General features: G+C 37.3%; 1 protein-coding gene across 8 annotated transcripts in view; it reads right to left on the bottom strand.

The window, feature by feature from the left end:
* GPHN (gephyrin) overlaps window positions 1-21,026 on the bottom strand; it is a 767,219-nt gene that overhangs the window by 282,848 nt on the left and 463,345 nt on the right. For 5 of the 8 annotated variants that reach the window (XM_011994246.1, XM_011994242.1, XM_011994245.1 and 2 more), the window contains 2 exons: window positions 20,137-20,203; window positions 13,194-13,466 (listed from right to left, as the gene is read on the bottom strand). In XM_011994246.1, coding sequence (XP_011849636.1) covers window positions 13,194-13,466; window positions 20,137-20,203 — 340 coding nt within the window. Of the gene's footprint in view, window positions 1-11,835; window positions 11,935-13,193; window positions 13,467-20,136; window positions 20,204-21,026 lie in introns of all 8 variants that reach the window. The other 3 variants (XM_011994243.1, XM_011994241.1, XM_011994249.1) reach the window with 1 other exon arrangement.

Raw genomic sequence — 21,026 nt, 5'->3', positions numbered from 1 at the left:
TCCTTCCTTCCTTCCTTCCTTCCTTCCTTCCTTCCTTCCTTCCTTCCTCCCTCACTCCCTCCCTCCCTCCTTCCCTCCCTTCCTTCCTCCCCTTCCTTCCCTTCCTCCCTTTCTTTTTTTTTTGAGATGGAGTTTCTCGTCACCCAGGCTAGAGTGCAATGGCACAATCTCTGCTCACTGTAACCTCTGCCTCCGGGGTTTAAGTGATTCTCCTGCCTCAGCCTCCCGAGTATCTGGGATTACAGGTGCCCACCACCATGCCCGGTTAATTTTGGTACTTTTAGTAGAGACGAGATTTCACTATGTTGGCTAGGCTGGTCTAAAACTCCTGACCTCAGGTGATCCACCCCCCTCAGCCTTCCGAAGTGCTGGGATTACAGCCGTGAGCCACCACACCTGGACCCCAATTCTCATTTTTGAGGAGAGTTTGTAATTAGTTTGTCACCTCCCAAAATGTCTTCTTTTACTTTTTCTTTTGTGAAAGGTGCTATAGCAGAGTGGTCAAGAATTCCCATCTTAGAATCAGACTGCCTAGACTTGAATACCAGTTCAGCCACTAAGTAGTTCCATGTTCTTAACTACTATGAGCTTCAGATTTCTTACAAGCAAAATGAGGATTTATGTAAAGAGTTGATATATATAAAATGCTTAGAAGAATGATTGCTATTCAATTAATAATTATTTTAATATATCAAAATCCTCATGGATAAAAAGAAACAACAAAACTGTATATATACAGTTTTAATATACATGTATATGCATATATAAACACATGTATACATATACACATTATGTGATTCTCCTGCCTCAGCTTCCCAAGTAGCTGGGATTACAGGTGCCCGCCACCATGCGATGGTATACACATGTATATGTACATGTTTAATAAACATAACATATAGCATGTTTGTTTTATATATATATATAAAACACCCATATACATATATATACATATACACATACATATTCACACACACACACATATATATATAAGTGATATGGATAAAAATATTGTTTTTTCTGTATCATTTACCAAGAGGAAATCATCAACTCTTTTTCTTCCCAAGGCAATCAGTAGAAATTCCTTCATATAATACAGCTTAGGGAGCATCATTATTGTTTTGGATTTCTCCAGAAGATTTAATTTCTGTCAGTGACATGAGATTTCCTATTACAAACTTCCAAGGGTATCTTCCCTCTTTGTCTTAAATTCTTTTTTTGCCTGTTGTTAATATTATTACTTTGAGTTTTGAACCTATCAGTTGCCTTGAGGCTGCAAAGCATAAGTTGTCACCTTCAGATTTGGATATAGTCTCTCTGAAAATATCTTCATTTGTTTTATAAATACAGAAGAGCAGGATTTATTTTCATTCTCTTCCAACTTTAAGTCACATTTTCCAACCCTCTATCCTCTTGAATCAGGTTTTTTACCCAAATATGAAACTTCAGGGATTCCTATTTGACACATTTTAGTCTTTATTAGGAAGATGTCTTATTTCTTTGATGATACAGTACATATTGAGGTATATTATAATAGTTAAGATGCTTTTTAGTTGTGGACAACAGTAATCTCCATTAGTTTATTGGCTCATGTAACCAAGAAGTGAAGCAGTCTGTATAGTTCAAGAAAGGCTTGAATGAGTGGTTCACAAAACATTACTGGGACCCAGTATCTCTTTTAAACTTCCGGTTCTCAGGATTGTTTCTTATTGCCAGTTCCATCATGGGAGGCATTCCATTCACGTTCCCAAGATGTAATTCTTGGGGTTGTATATTTCCTCATTCATGTTCAGCAGGAAAGAGAGAATCTGTGTCCCCCAGTAGTTTAATTAAAATCTAAGAGATGAAATTCACTGGCTCTGACTGCTTTGAATTACATGATCCTTGAACTAATGATTGTGGCAAGGTGAAATGGATATGTTGATTATACAGTATTAAGCCAACTTACCCTGGAGGTTTAGTCAATTCCACCCAAACTACATGACTGAGAAATGTAGTACAGTGCTAGGAAGAGGGAATGGAAAATGACTGCTGGAGAGACAACAAACAAATGTCAATTACAAGAGGCATTTCTCAAGTCTCTATCTCCTGAAATAGCAAACTGATTAATTTTGCAATAAGTAGCAATGAGCTCATTAGTAATTACTGAACAGTCAGTACCTTGACCAGGTTTCACTTTTTGATTACTAGAAGTAGATAATTGGGTTAGGAAGGTAAAGACGTAATTTTTAAAAAGCAACTCTTCAGTTAGGCTGTGAACTCTTTTTTTTTTTTTTGAGACAGAGTCTCGCTCTGTCACCCGGGCTGAAGTGCAGTAGTACAATCACGGCTCACTGCAACCTCAACCTCCTGGACTCAAGTGATTCTTCCACCTCAGCCTCCCAAGTAGCTGGGACTACACGCATGTGCCACAACATCTGGCTAATTTTTGTATTTTTCAGTAGAGATGGGGTTTTGCCATGTTGCCTGGGCTGGTCTCAAACTCCTGGGTTCAAGACATCTGCCCACCTCAGCCTCCCAAAGTGCTGGTATTACAGGCATGAGCCACTGCACCCAGGCCCTAGACTGAACTTTTTATGGGGGAACAACCTGTTCGTATTTGTATTCTGAGCACTGAGCATAGTGTTTGGTACCTTGGAAGAATTCTGCAAATATTTAATTCGTAATTTACAAAGTTTATAAAAATTTCCTCATATATGTCATCTGCTGTACTAAAAATAATACTCTGTTGTCAGATACAGGATAATTATTATTTCCATTTTATAGATGAGAACTGAAGCTTAAATTTTAAGGAACTTGTCCGAATTATTAACTGGTGACGTAAGGGCTTATATCCCAGTTTTCTGTCTTTAAGTTACAAGATTTTAACATTATCCCACATTGCTTCACATGCCTCAGATTGTGACCAGCTGCGGGAAACTAATTTTTCTTTTTAATAGGTAATAAGGTGCTCCCTTTTGATATTAATTTTACATAGGTAAAACTTGCAAAAGTAAGCCAAATAATATATATAGATATTCCAAATGACTGTTCTTACATAGAGGTCTTCTGACACACTGACAACACACCAGGTCATTCAGAACCAGTGGGACTCATTAATAAAGTTAGTGTTAGAGAAGCATTCAAAGTTAACATAACTTCTTTAGAAGCATCAAGGCCTTTCTTTTCATGACTCTGTTACCTATTTCTTCCTTTTCATTCTACTGTATAGACAGATGCACAGTCTGAAGAACAACATTATACTCTTTGATACATTGCTAATTGTCATTTGTCACAGGAAACATAAACATGTGAGTCTACTTACAAAACTGAACATCTGTCAAAAAACCAATTACTATTTACAAAGGACTATTAAATACCAGCTAATAGTTAATCAATGGGAAAGTCTTTGCTGACGCTGTATGAGAACATCCAGTTAGAACAGTTTTACAATCATTCTCAACTAGTTCCTCCAAAGAATTAAACCCTAATAATTAATGTATCTCCTATGCATCTAGAATGGTATTAGTTATGTACAATCCTTGGGAGAACTGAAAAATGGGTCACTCAAACAATTTTTGATGTACTAATATTAACTTTAGCTCCTGGAGGCATGTCTAGACTTGCCTTGTGCCAGAAAGGCATTCACTGTCCTGAACGGAGAGATCCAGGCCTGGCAGGACTCACCAGTGCTGACTAAAAAGCCCTTGGGCCTTGAATAAACATCAGTGGCAGCCAAGCAGTAGCTGCCATGAGCCTAGAGTGATAATGGCCATAGGGAGAGACTTCTTCTGCTTGAGGAAAGGAGAAGGAAAAGTAAAGAGGACTTTGTCTTGCAACCTGGTAAAATAAACACCAAGAAGACTCCTAGAGCCTCCCATCCCAGGCTCTAGCTCTTGGACAGCATTTCTAAACCCACCTTGGGCCAGAAGGGGACCTGCTACACTGAAAAAAAAAAAAAAAGACCTGGTCTTGGCAGGATTCCTTACCTGCTGACTAAAGATCCCTTGGTCTTTCAGTAAACAGCAGCAACAGCCAGAAAATAGCTGCCACAGGCCTTGGGCAAGACCCAGTACTGTACTGGTTTTAGGAGTGACCCAACACAGTACCAGTGGTCATGGTCACAAGACTGCTTGCATTAACCTTTCCCCAACTCCAGGCAGTTCAGCGCGAAGAGGGAAACTCGGCTTGTTTGGGGGAAAGTAAGGGAAAAAAATAAGACTCTGCCTGGTAATCTAGGGAATTCTCCTGGATCTTATTTAAGACCACCACGGCAGTACCTCTGTAAGAGTCAGAGCACCTCTGCAAGAGTCACAACATTACTAGGCTTGGGGTGCCCCCTAATGCACACATGACCTCAGTGACCAGATTTAGATAACAGCATTTAATTCCCTTTGAGTATCTGCAAAGCCTTCCCAAGAAGAATGGGTACAAATAAGCCCAGATTTCAAAGATTAGAATAAATATTCAGATATCAATGAACAGCCGCAAGCATGAAAACCATCCACAAAAGCATGGCTTTGCTAAATGAACTAAGTAAGGAAGGCACCAGTGACCAAGTCTGTAGTGACAGAGATATGTGACCTTTTAGACAGAGATTAGAAATCGCTGTTTTGAGGAAGCTCACCAAAATGAAAGATAACACAGAGAATGAATTCTGAATCATAACAGATACATTTAACAAAGAGACTGAAATAATTAAAAACAATCAAGCAGAAATTCTGGAGCTGAAAATTGAATTGAGAAACTGAAGAATACACCAGAGTCTTTCAACAGCATAACTGATTAAGCAGAAAAAAATTAGTAAGCTTGAAGACAGGTTATTTGAAAATACAGTCAGAATAGTCAAAAGAAAAAAGAATAAAAAATAATGAAGCACGCCTATAGGATCTAGAAAATAGCCTCAAAGGGCAATAAGAGTTATTGGCCTTAAAGAAAAGGTAGAGAGAGAGAGAGGTGTGTGTGTGTGTGTGTGTGTGTGAGAGAGAGAGAGAGAGAGAGAGAGAGAGAGAGATCAGGGTAGAAAGGTTATTCAAAGAGATATTAACAAAGATCTTTCAAAACATAGAGAAAGACATCAATATTCAAGTACATGAAGGCTATAGAACACTAAGCAGATTTAACCCAAAGAAGACCACCTCAAGACATTTAATAATCAAGCTCCCAAAGATCAAGGATAAAGAAAGGATCCTAAAAGCATCAAGAGAAAAATAACAGATAACATATAAAGGAGCTCCAATATATCTGGCAGCAGATTTCTCAGTGGAAACCTTACAGGCTAGGAGAGAGTGGCATGGTAAATTTTAAACTGCTGAAGGAAAAAACCTTTTATCCTACAAAATTATATCCCGTGAAAATATCCTTCAAACATGAAGGAGAAATAAAGACTTTCCCAGATAAACAAAAGCTGAGGGGTTTCATCAACAGCAGACCTATTTTACATGAAATGCTAAAGGGAGTTCTTCAATCTGAAAGAAAAGAATATTAAAGAGAAATAAGAAATCATCTGAAGGCCCCAAACTCTCTGGTAACAGTAAATACACACACCAAAGACAGAATATTATAACACTGTTAAGTGTGATGTATATACTACTCATTTCATATCTTGAGTAGGACCACTAAGAGATGATCTAAAAAATAGTAACTACAGGCATGGTGGCTCATGCCTGTGATCTAGCGCCTAGACAGGGCAAGGTGGGTGGATTGCTTGAGCCCAGGAGTTTGAGACAAGCCTGGGCAAAATAGTGAAACCCTGTCTTTACAAAAAATACAAAAATCAGTTGGTCATGGTGTTGTGTGCCTGTAGTCCCAGCTACTTGGGAGACTGGGATGTGAGGATTGATTTAGCCCAAGAGGCCGAGGCTGCACTTAGCCGTGATTATACCATCACTCTCCAGCCTGGGCAATACAGTGAGACCCTGTCTCAACAACAACAACAAAAAAACCTACAATTTTTTGAGACATAGTATTATAAAATATAGATAGAAAAAATAAAAAGTTTAAAAGTAGGGGGATGAATTTAAAGTGTAGAGTTTTTATCAGTTGTCTCCTTGCTCTTAACTCCTAGCAATCAGAGTTGTCATTGGTTTAAAATAATGGGTTATAAGATAGTATTTGCAAGGCTCATGGTAACCTCAAGCCAAAAAATCTACAATAGTTCCACAAAAAATAAAAAGCAAGAAATTAAAACATACCACCAGAGAAAATCACTTTCACAAACAGAAAGACAGGAAGGAAGGAAGAGAGGAGCACAAAGAACCAGAAAAAAATAAAACAAATAATAAAATGGCAGTAGTAAGTCCCTACTTATCAATAATAACACTGAATGTAAATTAACTTAACTTTCCAATCAAAAGACACAGAATGGCTGAATGGATTGGAAAACAAGACCTAACAATCTGTTGTTTACAAGAAATACACTTCACTTATAAAAACACACACAGACTAAATAAAGGGATAGAAAAAGATACTCCATGCAAGTGGAAACCCAAAGAGCAGCAGTAGCTATACATATATCAGAAAAAAATAGATTTTAAGACAAACACTATAAAAAGAGACAAGGAAGGTCATTTTATAATGACAAAGGGATCAATTCAGCAAGAGGATATGACAATTGTAAACATATATGCAACCAACACTAGAGCATCCAGACATATAAAACAAATATTATTAGAACTAAAGAGAGAGACAGACCCTAATATACCAATAGCTGGAGATTTCAACACCCCACTTTAAACATTGAACAGATTCTCCAAACAGAAAATTAATAAAGAAACATTGAGGCTGGGTGTGGTGGCTCAGGACTATAATTCCAGCACTTTGGGAGGCCAAGACAGGTGGATTGCTTGAGGTCCAGGAGTTTGAGACCAGCCTGGCCAACATGGTGAAACCCCGTCTCTACTAAATATACAAAAATTAGCTGGGCATGGTGGCGTGTGCCTGTAATCCCAGCTACTCGGGAGGCTGAGGCAGGAGAATCGCTTGAACCTTGGAGGTAGAGGTTGCAGTGAGCCAAGAATGCCCTGCTGCACTCTAGCTTGGGCAACAAAGCAAGACTCTGTCTCTAAAAAAAAAAAAAAAAAAGAAACACTGGACTTAATCTCTATTACAGATCAAATAAATCTAATAGATACTTATAGAATATTTCATCCAATGGCTGCAGAATACACATTCTTCTCCTCAGAACATGAATCATTCTCAAGGACAGATGATATGTTATGCCACAAAACAAGTCTTTACAATTTCAAAACTCTGAAATAATATATATCTTATCTAACCTACAACAGAATAAAACCAGTAATCAATAAAAAAAAAAAACTTTGGAAATGATACAAACATATGGAAATTAAACAATATGCTCCTGAATGACCAGTGGGTCACTGAAGACATTAAGAAGCAAATTAAAAATTTCTTGAAGCAAATGAATATGGAAACACAAAACACCAAAACCTATGGGATAGGCAAAACAGTACTAAGAGGAAAGTTTATACTAATAAGCACCTACATCAAAAAAGTAGAAAAACTACAAATAAACAACCTAACGACACATGATAAAGAACTAGAAAAGCTAGAGAAAATCAAGCCTAAAATTAGTACAAGAAAAGAAATAAAGATCAGAGTAGCAACAAATGAAATTAAAACAAACAAAAAATAATACAAAAGATCAACAAAATGAAAAGTTTTTAAGAAAGATAAACAAAATTGCCAAATCTTTAGCCAAAGAAGAAAAGAGAGAATACCCAAATAAATGAAATCAGAGATGAAAAAGGAGACATCACAATTATACCACAAAAATTCAAAGAATCATTACAGACTACTATGAGCAACTATATGCCAATAAGTTGGAAAACCTAGAAGTAATGGATAAATTCCTAGATGCATACAACCTGCCAAGATTGAACCATGAAGAAATCCAAAACCTGAATACAGCAATAAGTAATGAGATTGAAGCCATAATAAGTCTCCCAGCAAAGAAAAGAACCAATAGTTTCACCGCTGAAGTCTACAAAATATTTAAAGAAGAACCGATACCAATCCTACTCAAACTATTCTGAAAAACAGAGAAGGAAGGAATACTTCTATACTCATTCTACAAGGTCGGTATTACCCTGCTATTAAAACCAGACAAAGACACATCAAAAAAAGAAAACTATAGGCCAATATCTGATTAACATTGATGCAAAAATCCTCAATAAAATGCTAGTACACCAAATTCAGCAACATATTAAAAACATCATGCATCATGACCAAGTGGGATTCATCCCAGGGATGGCAGGATGGTTCAACATATGCAAATCAATCAATGTGATACATCATATCTGCAGAATGAATGACAAAAGCCATATGATCATTTCACTTGATGCTGAAAAAGCATTTGACTAAATTCAATTGCTTCATGATAAAAACCCTAAAAAAACTGGGTATGGAAGGAACATTCCTCAACATGATAAAAGCTATATGCAACAGACCCACATCTAGTATCATACTGAATGTGGAAAAACTGAAAGCCTTTTCTCTAAGATCTGGAATATGACAAAGATGCTTACTTTTACCACTGTTATTCAACATAGCATTGGAAGTGCTAGCTAGAGCAGTCAGACAAGAGAAAAATATAAAAAGCACCCAAATTGGAAAGGAAGAGATCAAATTATCCTCCCTTGCAGATGATACAATATTTGGAAAAACCTAAAGACTCCAACAAAAAACCATTAGAATTGATAAGCAAATTCAGTAAAGTGGCAGGATACAAAATCAACATACAAAAGTTAGTAGCATATCTTTTTTTTTTTTTTTTTAAGATGGAGTCTTGCTCCATCACTTAGGCTGAAGTGCAGTGGCAAGATCTTAGCTCACTGCAACCTCTGCCTCCCAGGTTCAAGCAATTCTCCTGTCTCAGCCTCCTGAGTAGATGGGACTATAGCCTGCCACCACACCAGGCTAATTTTTGTATTTTTAGTAGAGATGGGGTTTCATCTTGTTGGTTGGGCTGGTCTCGAACTCTTGACCTTAGGTGATCCAACCTCCTCGGCCTACCAAAGTGCTGGGATTACATGCGTGATGCACCACGCCTGGCCAATTAGTAGCATTTCTATATGCCAACAGTGAACAATATGAAAAAGAAATTAAGAAGGTAATCCCATTTATAATAGCTACAAAGAAAACACATAGGAATAAATTTAACCAAAGAAGTAAAAGATTTCTATGATGAAATATAAAACATTTTTGCAAGAAACTGAAGTGGACACACAGAAAAAGGAAAGACATTCCTTGTTCATGGATTGGAAGAATCAATATTGTTAAAATGTCCATACTTCCCAAAGCAATCTATGAACTCAATGCAATCCCTATCAAAATACCTTCATGGAAACAGAAAAAATAATCATAACATTTATACAGAACCACAAAAGACCCAGAACAACCAAAGCTATCCTGAGCAAAAATAAAAACAAAACTAGAGGAATCATGCTACCTGACTTAAAATTATACTACAGAGCTATAGTAGCTGAAAAAGCATTTTCATCATGGAACTAAAAACAGACACATAGATCAATGGAATAGAATAGAGAACCTACAAACAAATCCATGTATGGACAGTGAGCTCATTTTGACAAAGGGGTTAAGAACATATATTGGGGAAAGGACAGTCTCTTCAATAAATGGTGCGGGGAAAACTGGATATCCTTATGCAGATGATTAAAACTAGATACCTATCTCTTGCCATATATAAAAATCAAATCAAAATGCATTAAAGACTTACATACTTAAATCTATGATTTGAAACTATGAAACTACTAAAAGAAAACATTGGGAAACTCACCAGGACATTGGACTAGGCAAAGGTTTCTTCAGTAATACCCCATAAACACAGGCAACCAATGAAAAAACAAACAAATGGGATCATATCAAGTTAAAAAGCTTCTGTATAGCAAAGGAAACAATCAAGAAAGTGAAGAGAACGCAACAAATGGGAGAAAATATTTGCAAACTATGCATCTGAGAAGGAATTAGTAACCAGACTATATAAACAACTCCATAGGAAAAAACATACAACAATTCAATTTAAAAATGGGTAAAAGAGCTGAATAGATGTTTCTCAAAGGAAGACATACAAATGGTAAACAAGTACATGAAAAGGTGCTCATCATTATTGATCATCAGATAAATGCAAATCAAAACTATAATGAGATATAATCTCTTCCCAGTTAATATGGCTTTTATCCAAAAGACAGGCAATAATGAATGCTGGTGAGGATGCGGAGAAAGGGGAACACTTGTACGCTATTGGTGGGAATGTAAATTGGTACAGCCACTAAGCAGAATAGTATGAAGGTTCTTCAAAAAACTAAAGACAGAACTACATATGATCCAGCAATGCCTCTACTAGGTATATATCCAAAAGAAAGGAAATTGGTATATTGAAGAGATATCTGCACTTCTATGTGTACTGCAGCATTATCAAGCTGAGTGTCCATCACCAGATGAATAAACAAAATGGGGTACATATATACAATGGAGTACTGATTAGCTATAAAAAAGAATGAGATCCTGTCATTTGCAACAACATGGAAACTGTAGGACACTGTTAAATGAAATAAGCCAGGCACAGAAAGACAAACTTTGCATGTTTTCACTTATTTGTGGGAGCTAAAAATTAAAACAATTGAACTCACGGAGATAAATAAAGATGGTAGAATGATGGTTACCAGAGGGTGGAGAGGGTGGGGAGGGGGAGTGGGAAATGGGGATGATTAATGGGTACCTCAAAATATAGTTAGATACAATGGATAAGTTCTGACAGCACAACAGGGTGATTACAATCAGCAATAATTTGTTGTACATTTTAGAATAAATGAGGGAATACAATTGGAATGTTTGTAACACAAAGAAATGATGAATGCTTGAAGTGATGGATACCCATTTACCCTGATGTGATTATTATCCATTGTATACCTGTATCAAAATGTCTCACATGCCCCATAAATATATCCACTACTATGTACCCCACAAAATTAAAATTTTTAAAAAGTCTTCATTTGGTAGTATCTTCTAAGAGACTATGGATGCTAAGTTGTTGGTTTTTTCCTCTCCAAATTTTGGGTGTTTTGGTTCCTAAGTATTTAAAGCCTTTATTATTTCTTTTTCTTCTCTGTCCCTCTCAGTTTATATCCATATTAGGGACTTAGATCAGTTTTTTTTTTTTTTTAACATCCAATGTCTAAATTATCAGTGTTTAATGATTTTTATGTATCAGTTTAATCTTTTACAACCTGGCATTTTTTGCAAGCTATCATTGAGCCGTGACTGAATAAACAAATATGCACCTAAAAAGTTTACTTATGATGAGGAATCACAGAATTTATATCAAAATTCAACTCTGCAAATGGTTGTAATGAGAGCCCAATGAATGAAGGAAAAAAAAAAGAGATGCAAAATCATGAGAAAAAATAGGAAGGTTAATACAAATCAACTATTTGCTTGACCAATCTGTCTAGATTTTAAGACTCAAAGTGATTCTCTTAAGAGGTAATTTTAAGCCAGGCAATTTATTTAAAGCTATCTGATGAAATTGGTAAGACAAAAATAACTTCTGAGCAATGAACTTCTTGCTAGTCATTTGAGAAAAGTACATTGTCATAAATGACAGAATCTTAATGATAGCAGAATACTTTAGTCACAGGAGAAACTCTATTAAATTCCTTGATGGATATACTCAATGGCACTTACACTTTCACAAGAAAGCAATGCTGAAAATCCATCAGAATAAAACAACACATCTTCCATATGTTACAGCCTATCTCCAAGGACAGGAAGCAGAATACATATTTGGAAAATCATTAATGCAAAAGCCTCTTGTCTTACCCGTTCATCTGTTGAATGATGGGAATAATTGATGAGACCAGGGATGGGCTGTTCACCGTGTGCCATGACAACAGCAGGACTGGTGTAGAATGGATGCTTCTAATGCACAACACATAACAACTATGAATATAGTGACAGGAAAACATGAAACTATACAAACAAAATGACTAAAAAGGAAAAAAGGTAAAAACAAATGGAAAAATGAAATGCTAACATTTTCCAAATGTAGAATGACAGAATCAGCTTAGATTTTAAATGCCATAAGCTTCTCTCCTAAGATTGAAATTTATGGCACTTCTTACTCTTTTAATTCAGAGTAAAGGAAAAAGAATATATAATGATTTAAAAATGCACTTATTTCACCAATTAGTGTCATTAAAAAAACACACAAAACTTAATACTTACTAGCCTTAAGTAAGCACTTACTGGGTCACTGAATGGATACTTCAAAAGGATTTCTCGATGATTCTAATCTATATGTTGTTAAAAAAATACCTCACTATGCTCATAGCCAAAATAACTGGATAATCCATAAAACTCTGAGAATTACTTCATATAGCAATTAAATTTTCAATCTTTATGCTCTTAATGAAAAATCATAATCTCCAGAATTGATATACTACTTTCTGAAGATATTAAGGCATACTAGGTGGACTTTAGTAGGTATGAAGAATAAACCATGTTCTATAACTTTAAGACAGTTAAATTTACTCAAGTAACTCATGGTAGTATATTTACCCGTGGAGTTGTCCAAAGAGAATTTGTAATACTTTGGTATTGTCCTAATATTTATTACTTTATTAAATTAAAGATGCAAATATATCCATTTCCTATCTTTGCCACTAGGGTAATTTGTGCCAAGCAATATTTGAATAAGTTATTAGTTAAGAAAAATTCAACAATTGCTGAAAAGCTTTGTCCCTTTAAAAATCTTTATTAATCTTTCCCAACTCATTTCTTGAATCACCTAAGGTCTTTTACCTTCAGTTTTCTGTTCCCTCAAGAATTTGTGAAGTTTTGATATTTTGAATATATAAACATTATATATTTAATATGTCCACAAAAATGACATCTCCAAAGAGTTCTAAAATGTCACATTGTATATCATTGTAGCTATTACTTCAATAGGCAACAGCTCATCAGTAATGCCTCAGAACTCAGAATAAATTTCAGTGCCTTCAAGGAATCTATATCAAGAAGGAAACATAGTAGTGAAGTGTCATGGACATCCCAGTTATTTTTTTAGGGTTCTCTGAAGAAGTATTAAATGTAGGGAGGGATGTGATGGAAAACAGATGAAACCAGTACATTTACCTGTGGGTCCTTTAGGCCTCTTGAGTATCTCTCATTAGGCTTACCTTGGCAGCAATGGCTGCTGCAGTTATATGTGATGAGGAACTATCTTCTGTTGAAGCAACACCACTGTCTTTCTTCTCTTCTTCCTCTTCCTCACATTGAACCCCTTTGTCTTCTGTCTGTTTATGGGGGCTGGTTGTAGGAGGAGGGGAGAGAGGGGGTGGTGGGGAAGGCAAATCTTCTAGTTCATCATGCACCTCCTTTACTTTTACAATGGCATCACGTAAAAGGTCAATGGCATGAGGTAGAGCTGGCAGTATGAATTGAAAGCATTCCTGTATGCAAGAGAAAGAAAAAAAATTAAGATGAAGCACTTTTGTAATTATATAAGATGGTGGCAATCAAATTGTTTTGTGATTTTGGATCTGCATTTCCCTCCATCAATCTCAAGAATGAATCATATGTAAAACATTGTCTTAGCAATATGCCATGAAGTAAGCATAACATATATTACAGTATTCTCCATAAGCTAAGGAACTACAGTGCTATAAAAACATACACTCTGCTGACTGTTCCTTTTGCCATGCAAAAGCTCCTTAGTGTAATTAGGTCCCAGCTATTTATCTTTGTTTTTATTGCGATTGCTTTTGGGTTTTTGGTCATGAACCCTTGTCTAAGCCAATGTCTAGAAGTGTTTTTCCAATGTTATCTTCTACAGTTCTTATAGTTTCAGGTCTTAGGTTTAAGTACTTAATCCATCTTGAGTTGATTTTTGTATAAGGTGAGAGTTGAGGATCAAGTTTCATTCTCCTACATAGGGCCAGCCAATTACCCCAGCACCATTTGTTGAAAAGGGTGTCCTTTCCCTACTTTATGTTTTTGTTTGCTTTGTTGAAGATCAGTTGGCTGTAAGTTTTTGATTTTGCTTCTGGGTTCTCTATTCTGTTCCATTGATTTATGTGCCTATTTTTACACCAGTACCATGCCGTTTTGGTGACTGTGGCCTTATAGTGTAGTTTGAAATCGGGTAACGTGATGCCTCCAGATTTGTTCTTTTTGCTTAGTCTTGCTTTGGCTATGTGGGCTCTTTTTTGGTGCCATATGAATTTTAGAATTGTTTTTCCTAACTCTGTGAAGGATGATGGTGGTATTTTGATGGGAAGTGCATTGAATTTGAAAATTGCATTTGGCAGTATGGTCATTTTCACACTCTTGATCCTGCTAATCCATGAGCATGGGATGTGTTTACATTTGTTTGTGTTGTCTATGATTTCTTTCAGCAGTGTTTTGTAATCTTCACAATCTACACATCTGACAAAGGACTGAATTCCAGAATCTACAACAAACTCAAACAAATCAGTAAGAAAAAACAAAGAAACAATCCCAACAAAAAGTGGGCTAATGACATGAACAGGCAATTTTCAAAAGAAGATATACAAATGGCCAACAAACATATGAAAAAATGTTCAACATCACTAATGATCAGGGAAATGCAAATCAAAACTGCAATGCAATACCACCTTACTCCTGCAAGAATGGCCATAATCAAATAATCAAAAAACAGTAGATGTTGGCATGGATGTGTAAACAGGGAACACTTCTACACTGCTGGTGGGAATGTAAACTAGTGAAACAGCTATGGAAAACTGCAGAGATTCCTCAAAGAACTAAAAGTAGAACTACCATTTGATCCAGCAATCCCACTACTAGGTATCTACCCAGAGGAAAAGAAGTCATTATTCAAAAAACATACTTGCACACACGTTTATAGCAGCATAATCTACAATCGCAAAATCGTGATCAAATGCCCATCAATCAATGAGTGGATAAACTATGATACATCATAGTATACTACTCAGTCATAAAAAGGAATGAATTAACAGCATTTGCAATGACCTGGATGAGATTACAGACTATTATTCTAAGTGAAGTAACTCAGAAATGGAAAACCAAACATCGTATGTTTTCACTGACATGTAGGAGCTAAGCTATGAGGACGCAAAGGCATAGGAATGACACAATGAACTTTGGGGACTTACGGGAAAGAGTGTGGGGGCGAGGGATAAGACAACAAATATGGTGCAATGTACACTTCTCGGGTGATGGGTGCACCAGGATCTCACAAATCACCACTAAGGAACTTACTCATGTAACCAAATACCACCTGTACCCCAATAACTTATGGAAAAATAATAAAAAAAAGATTGAGGACAGGCATGGATGGTCAGATTCAGATTCTCTTAAAAAAAAGAAAAGCATGCACTGCATTTTTTAAAAAGTAAAATTTCAATATACAACTTGGTAGTTTAAAGATGCATTATGGGAAAGACAGAAAAGATAGGAAAGAAGCCCAAGAGTTTGAGACTGCAGCGAGCTATGATTGTGTAACTGCATTTCAGCCAGGGTGACACAGTGAGATTCTGTCTCTAAAAATCAATAAATAAATATATTCTAAAAACTTGTATACTACCCTCTTTTCCATCCCTTCCTCCCCAAGAGAAAACCTACATACACACATACACATTTAATTCTTGGGTTATTTCTACAATTCTTAAATGATTTATGCAAAAATCCTGAGGAAACTAGGAGCCCTCCATTCCTTGTTCCCAATCTCCTGAGTCAAGACCATTTCTTGATGTGATTCATGCCAAACACTGAAGACACTGTTGTATTTTGGATGGGTCAAATCTACTTAATCTTTTTTTTTTTTTTGAGACAGAGTCTCACTCTGTCGCCCAGGCTGGAGCGCAATGGCGCCATCTCGGCTCACTGCAACCTCCACCTCCCGGGTTCAAGCAATTCTCTGCCTCAGCACCCTGAGTAGCTGGAGCTGGGATTTCAGGTGCTCACCACCATGCCCGGCTAATTTTTTTGTATTTTTAATAGAGATGGGGTTTCAACATCTTGGCCAGGCTGGTCTTGAACTTCTGACCTTGTGATTGGCCCGTCTCGGCCTCCCAAAGTGCTGGGATTACAGACGTGAGCCCCAGCACCTGGCCAAATCTACTTAATCTTTAATCCAAAAGTAGAGAGAAGCAACTGGGGGCCTTCAGTGCAGAAAGTGGGCTCAGGAGGCTAAGTAAAGGAATATGAATGCTGATATCCAAGGCATTCAGGAACTTTTACACAGGTGCAAGAAACTTACATCAAAGTGGCCACAAGATTGTTTAATAGGAGACAGACAAATGAAACTCTATGTTTACTGCTAGACACCAAATCTTTGTGTGAAATCTTGAATTTATGGGGAAGGAGGGTAGCCTGTACCTGTCTGATATTTTTCCTAATCCCGACCCCTCATTCTTGAACTGCAAGAGACTGAGCCCCTTTGGGCTTCGGTGACCCCACCACTGGGGAATGTTTATTTGAAGGTTGATGTTGCTATACTGTCTACTTCTTTTCCCATCTTCTAATCATTTTTTTTTAAACACACATGCTGACTCTTTTCCTATCCCTTCTCCTTTTCTGGGGAAAATACAATGAATAAATAAAGATTTATTGGTACTGAAGTTGTTTAAAAAGAGGCAGGAAAGAGGTTTCATATTTTTAGTTAGAGCAGGGCAGTAGAACTAACAACCTATGTGAGAATCAGATTATTTTGTCCAGAGAGCTGAAGTTCTAACTACCATCATAAAGTATAGCTAGGTAACATCGTACAGCATGCAAAATATAAAATAAGCTTGTAAAGAGCACTACATAAAGTTAATATAATCTGCTGCTGAGGTGCTCACTATTATCTATAATATATCACCAAAAGAGAATGGGTGAGAACCTAAAAACCAGAACATAAGGCCAGATATATTTGCAGAATAGGTGGAGGTCTTTCTCTTTCACATTTGAAGTAATAGCTTAAAATCTAAGATGTAAAAAAAAAAATCTTAAAAATTTTTGGAGGGTTACATAATATCGGGAAAGATGCCTAATCTTTTGGCCTATCTGTGTATGGCTCGATCAGTTTACTCGTTAAAGACTGTGTAGTAAAGAATTTAACCTTGACCGAGGAGAGGTCTGGTCTTTACACTCAGCTTCTGGGAGTGATCTCTAGGTCCTTGGAATTTCATGCCTAATAGGAATGTCTTTGTTGCCTATGGACTTTGGGCACCAGAGACAGTCTAACAATGTTAGACTGCAGTTCAGGAATGAGGGGAAGGGATCACGAAAAGAACAGACAGGTATAGGCTACCCTTCCTCTCTCCCTGTTAATTCAAGATTTCACACAAAGCTTTGGTGTCTAGCAGTAAACATGGAGTTTCATTCATCTGTCTATTAAACAATCTTGTGACTACTTTGACATAAGTTTTTGCACCTGCATAAAAGTTCCTAAGTGAATTGGATATATATTCATATTCCCTTTCTTGGCCTTCTGACCCTACTTTCTTTTTTTTTTTTCTTTTAATGGGGTTGGCGGCGGATGGAGTCTCACTCTGTCGCCCAGGCTGGAGTGCAGTGGTGCGATCTCGGCTTGCCTGAGTAGTTGGGACTACAGGCGCCCGCCACCACGCCTGGCTAATTTTTTGTATTTTTAGTAAAGACGGGGTTTCACCATGTTAGCCAGGGTGGTCTCGATCTCCTGACCTCGTGATCTGCCCGCCTTGGCCTCCCAAAGTGCTGGGATTACAGGCGTGAGCCACTGCGCTTGGCCTTCTGACCCTACTTTCTACATGGAAGGCCCCCAAGTGCTTCTCTCTACTTTAGGATTAAAGATTACAGGTCAGCCACACTGGCAGTAAGTGTTTGAGTCCCAGTAAAAGCTCTGGATACCAAAGACTCAGGTGAGCATCCCCAGCTGGCATTACTCCATGTGTGGTATCACAAACTGATGCCAGAAGGGTGGTATGTCCATGTCTCCAAAGAGAGAGGACAACAGAAGTTCCTCATTTGTTACTTCTGTTAGACTCTGTCCTATGCACTTCCTCCCTTGGCTGACTTTAATCCGTATTCTTTCCTTGCATGAACAATAATCATGAGTATAACAGCCTTCTGTGAGTTCCATGAATGCTAGTAAATTACTAAACTTGAAGGTCATTTTAGGATCTCCTGAATTTGCAATTAGGGTTAGAAGTGAGGGCAATTTTGTGGAGTACTTGACATTTGTAGGTTGCTATTTTTTGCAGTTGGCTAAAACTCCTTACAGTTGGTGTCAAAAATAAGATTTTCTAGAAAGAACCTGATTCACTGAAATAAATGGCTTAGGAAGTGAAGAGAGGGTGTGGGATGATGAACCTTTGATCACTGAGTGAAGGCAGTGTCAACCACAGTATGGAATTGCTTCTGTACTGTGATTAGTTAATGGAGATAATTCCCAAAAAGTTGTCTCACTGGATGCATAAGGAGATGAAGAATATAAAGAAAGAAGCTAAACACACAATCTCTTGGTTATTGTTATCTATGCTAGCTAAAATGAAAGTAAGGGATACAATCCTACTCTATATGAATGGGAATAGACTGTGCAGGAGGAACTTGCTAAACTAGTATTACCAATGGCAATCTGAATTAGCACAGTGGCCAAACCTTACAACTCTTTAAAAGGTGGAAAAGTTTGGGCATAAATAGAGAGAAGGAGGAATGGTAGCTGAGGGTAAAGGAATGAATGGATAGGTTATGCAGTAAGGGAAATAATACTGCATTGGTATTTCCAAAGAGGTTCAGAACAAGAGATGACATTGTTTCTTAGCTCAACTGTAACAGATGCTTGAAAGAGTGGTCATATGTTGCTGAGACTACTCCTATTTTTGGAATCCAATAAGCCTGCAAACCTGATTAGCATCATTCTGGGAGACATTCTGGTCTGTTAATGTCTGAGAAGGACTCTAAGAATGTGCCAGTATCTTTTGACTTTTATTTTTTAGGTTATGGCTAAGTGTATTGGGAAATTCAATTAAAGCCTCCTCAGGATATAATGTCAATAGAAAATGACTGGCCTGAGGAAGAACTGCACTTAGGTAACCATCAGCTGATTTCTATGATATATAGTTCTGTACAAACATATCAATAGTATTTTTGGTAGTAGATTAAGGTGAGAAATTATTGAATTTATACAAAATTATGAAAATGTATGTAATGGCTTTAGTGGATGGATTAGCTATTTCTCTAAATCTAACCATACCCTACACTGCCTCAGCCAAATCTTAGACATATTCACACTGATACTACTGCTGTGTCTGTCACATAAATGCCATAGTAAATATAGATGCCCAGACAAACATGACTGTGTTGCTGTACAATAAAAAAAGTCTCGGCCAAAGGCCAGCAGGTAGCTTGTAGAGCGAAGAATTAACAGTACCCTAAGAGAGTCTGAGGGTAAAAGTGGTTGCCCTTAACTAGTTGGAGGAGATCTCTAGGTCCTCGGAATGTCATGTGTGACAGCAATGTCTTTGTTTACCTGATGGCTTTGGTCACCATACAATCTAACAATATGACTTATGATGGGGACTTTGGGCCACATGGTGTCAGTTCTGGAACGTACTGGAGACTAATGCTATCAATCCAATCTCTGGGAAGCACTAAAGACTAAAGGTCATTCATATGGGCAAAATATGATGAACTGCAACAACAACAACAACAACAAACCGAAACAACAACAACAACAACAACAAAAAACCTCTGGACATCAAAAACTCAGGTGAGCTTCTCTGATTGGCAATATTGAAAGTATATTATCATACACGAATGCCAGGAGAGTAAAGGATTCATGACTCTACAGGGAGTGGACAAGGGAAGCTCTGTGTTTGGTAGCATTCCTGGACGTTGTCTTATGCACTTCTTCTCTTGGCTGATTTTAATCTGTATCTTTTCCCCATAATAAACCATAACTGTAAGTGTAACAGTTTTTAGTGAGTTCTATGTCTTTCCATTGAATTACTGAATCCAAGAGCGACTTTGGGAATCCTGCAACTGGTATCAGAAGTGAGGGCAGTCTTGTGGAGTGCTCCAACTTTTTGGCTGGCTAACTTTCACAGCTGGTCAAAATCTCTTATACTAAAACATTAATATGTCCAGGTGATTTACCTGAGATCCTTTCTTGCTACCTGGCAGGTTAATTATGAGCGTTTTCCCTCTGATTCCACATACAGGCCTGAAAGAAAAGAGAAAGTAGATGAAAACTAAATTGCAATGAATGTCCGGTTTAAATACATTAACAACAAAGAACAATCATTTTACTTCACATGTGAACAACTGTTTTAGGAATAAAATTGTTATCTTAAGACATTCACTGCTTGCTATACAAATTAGGCATTCTGGTTGAAGTTTTTACATTATGGTTAGTATGGCAAATTGGAAAAAATGTACTGAATGTGGAATCAGAATAATTTACCTACTTTTAAGTAATCTGACCAAGTCTAATTGCCTATTTTGTCTAACTTCAGCTTCTTCATATTTTATACAATTGTTTAATAAGAGTTTGAGATAGTGTATTAAAAATGCTTAGTGCTATTTATGTTCAAAAGTCTAACACAAAAAGCACTTAAGATTTAGATTTGAGGTCTTGTTTCTCAGGAAGTCTGTAAGTTTTAAAGTAAAACAAGGTTTTTCACAAGTGAATGGCAGAAGGGAAGAGGTTGGAGAGCTCATTCATTAATAGACCCATTGATAATCGCAGGCATTTTATTTTATTTATTTATTTATTTATTTATTTTTGAGACAGAGTCTTGCTCTGTCTCCCAGGCTGGAGTGCAGTGGCGAGATCTCGGCTCACTGCAAGCTCTGCCTCCCGGGTTCACGCCATTCTCCTGCCTCAGCCTCCTGAGTAGCTGGGACTACAGGCGCCCGCCATCGCGCCCGGCTAATTTTTTGTATTTTTAGTAGAGACGGGGTTTCACCGTGGTCTCGATCTCCTGACCTTGTGATCCGCCTGCCTCGGCCTCCCAAAGTGCTGGGATTACAGGCGTGAGCCACCA

The sequence above is a fragment of the Mandrillus leucophaeus genome, unplaced genomic scaffold, assembly GCF_000951045.1.
Source record: "Mandrillus leucophaeus isolate KB7577 unplaced genomic scaffold, Mleu.le_1.0 Scaffold448, whole genome shotgun sequence".
NCBI lineage: Eukaryota > Metazoa > Chordata > Mammalia > Primates > Cercopithecidae > Mandrillus > Mandrillus leucophaeus.
The sequence above is the reverse complement of the archived record's forward strand: the minus strand, read 5'-3'. Positions and strand labels throughout refer to the sequence as shown.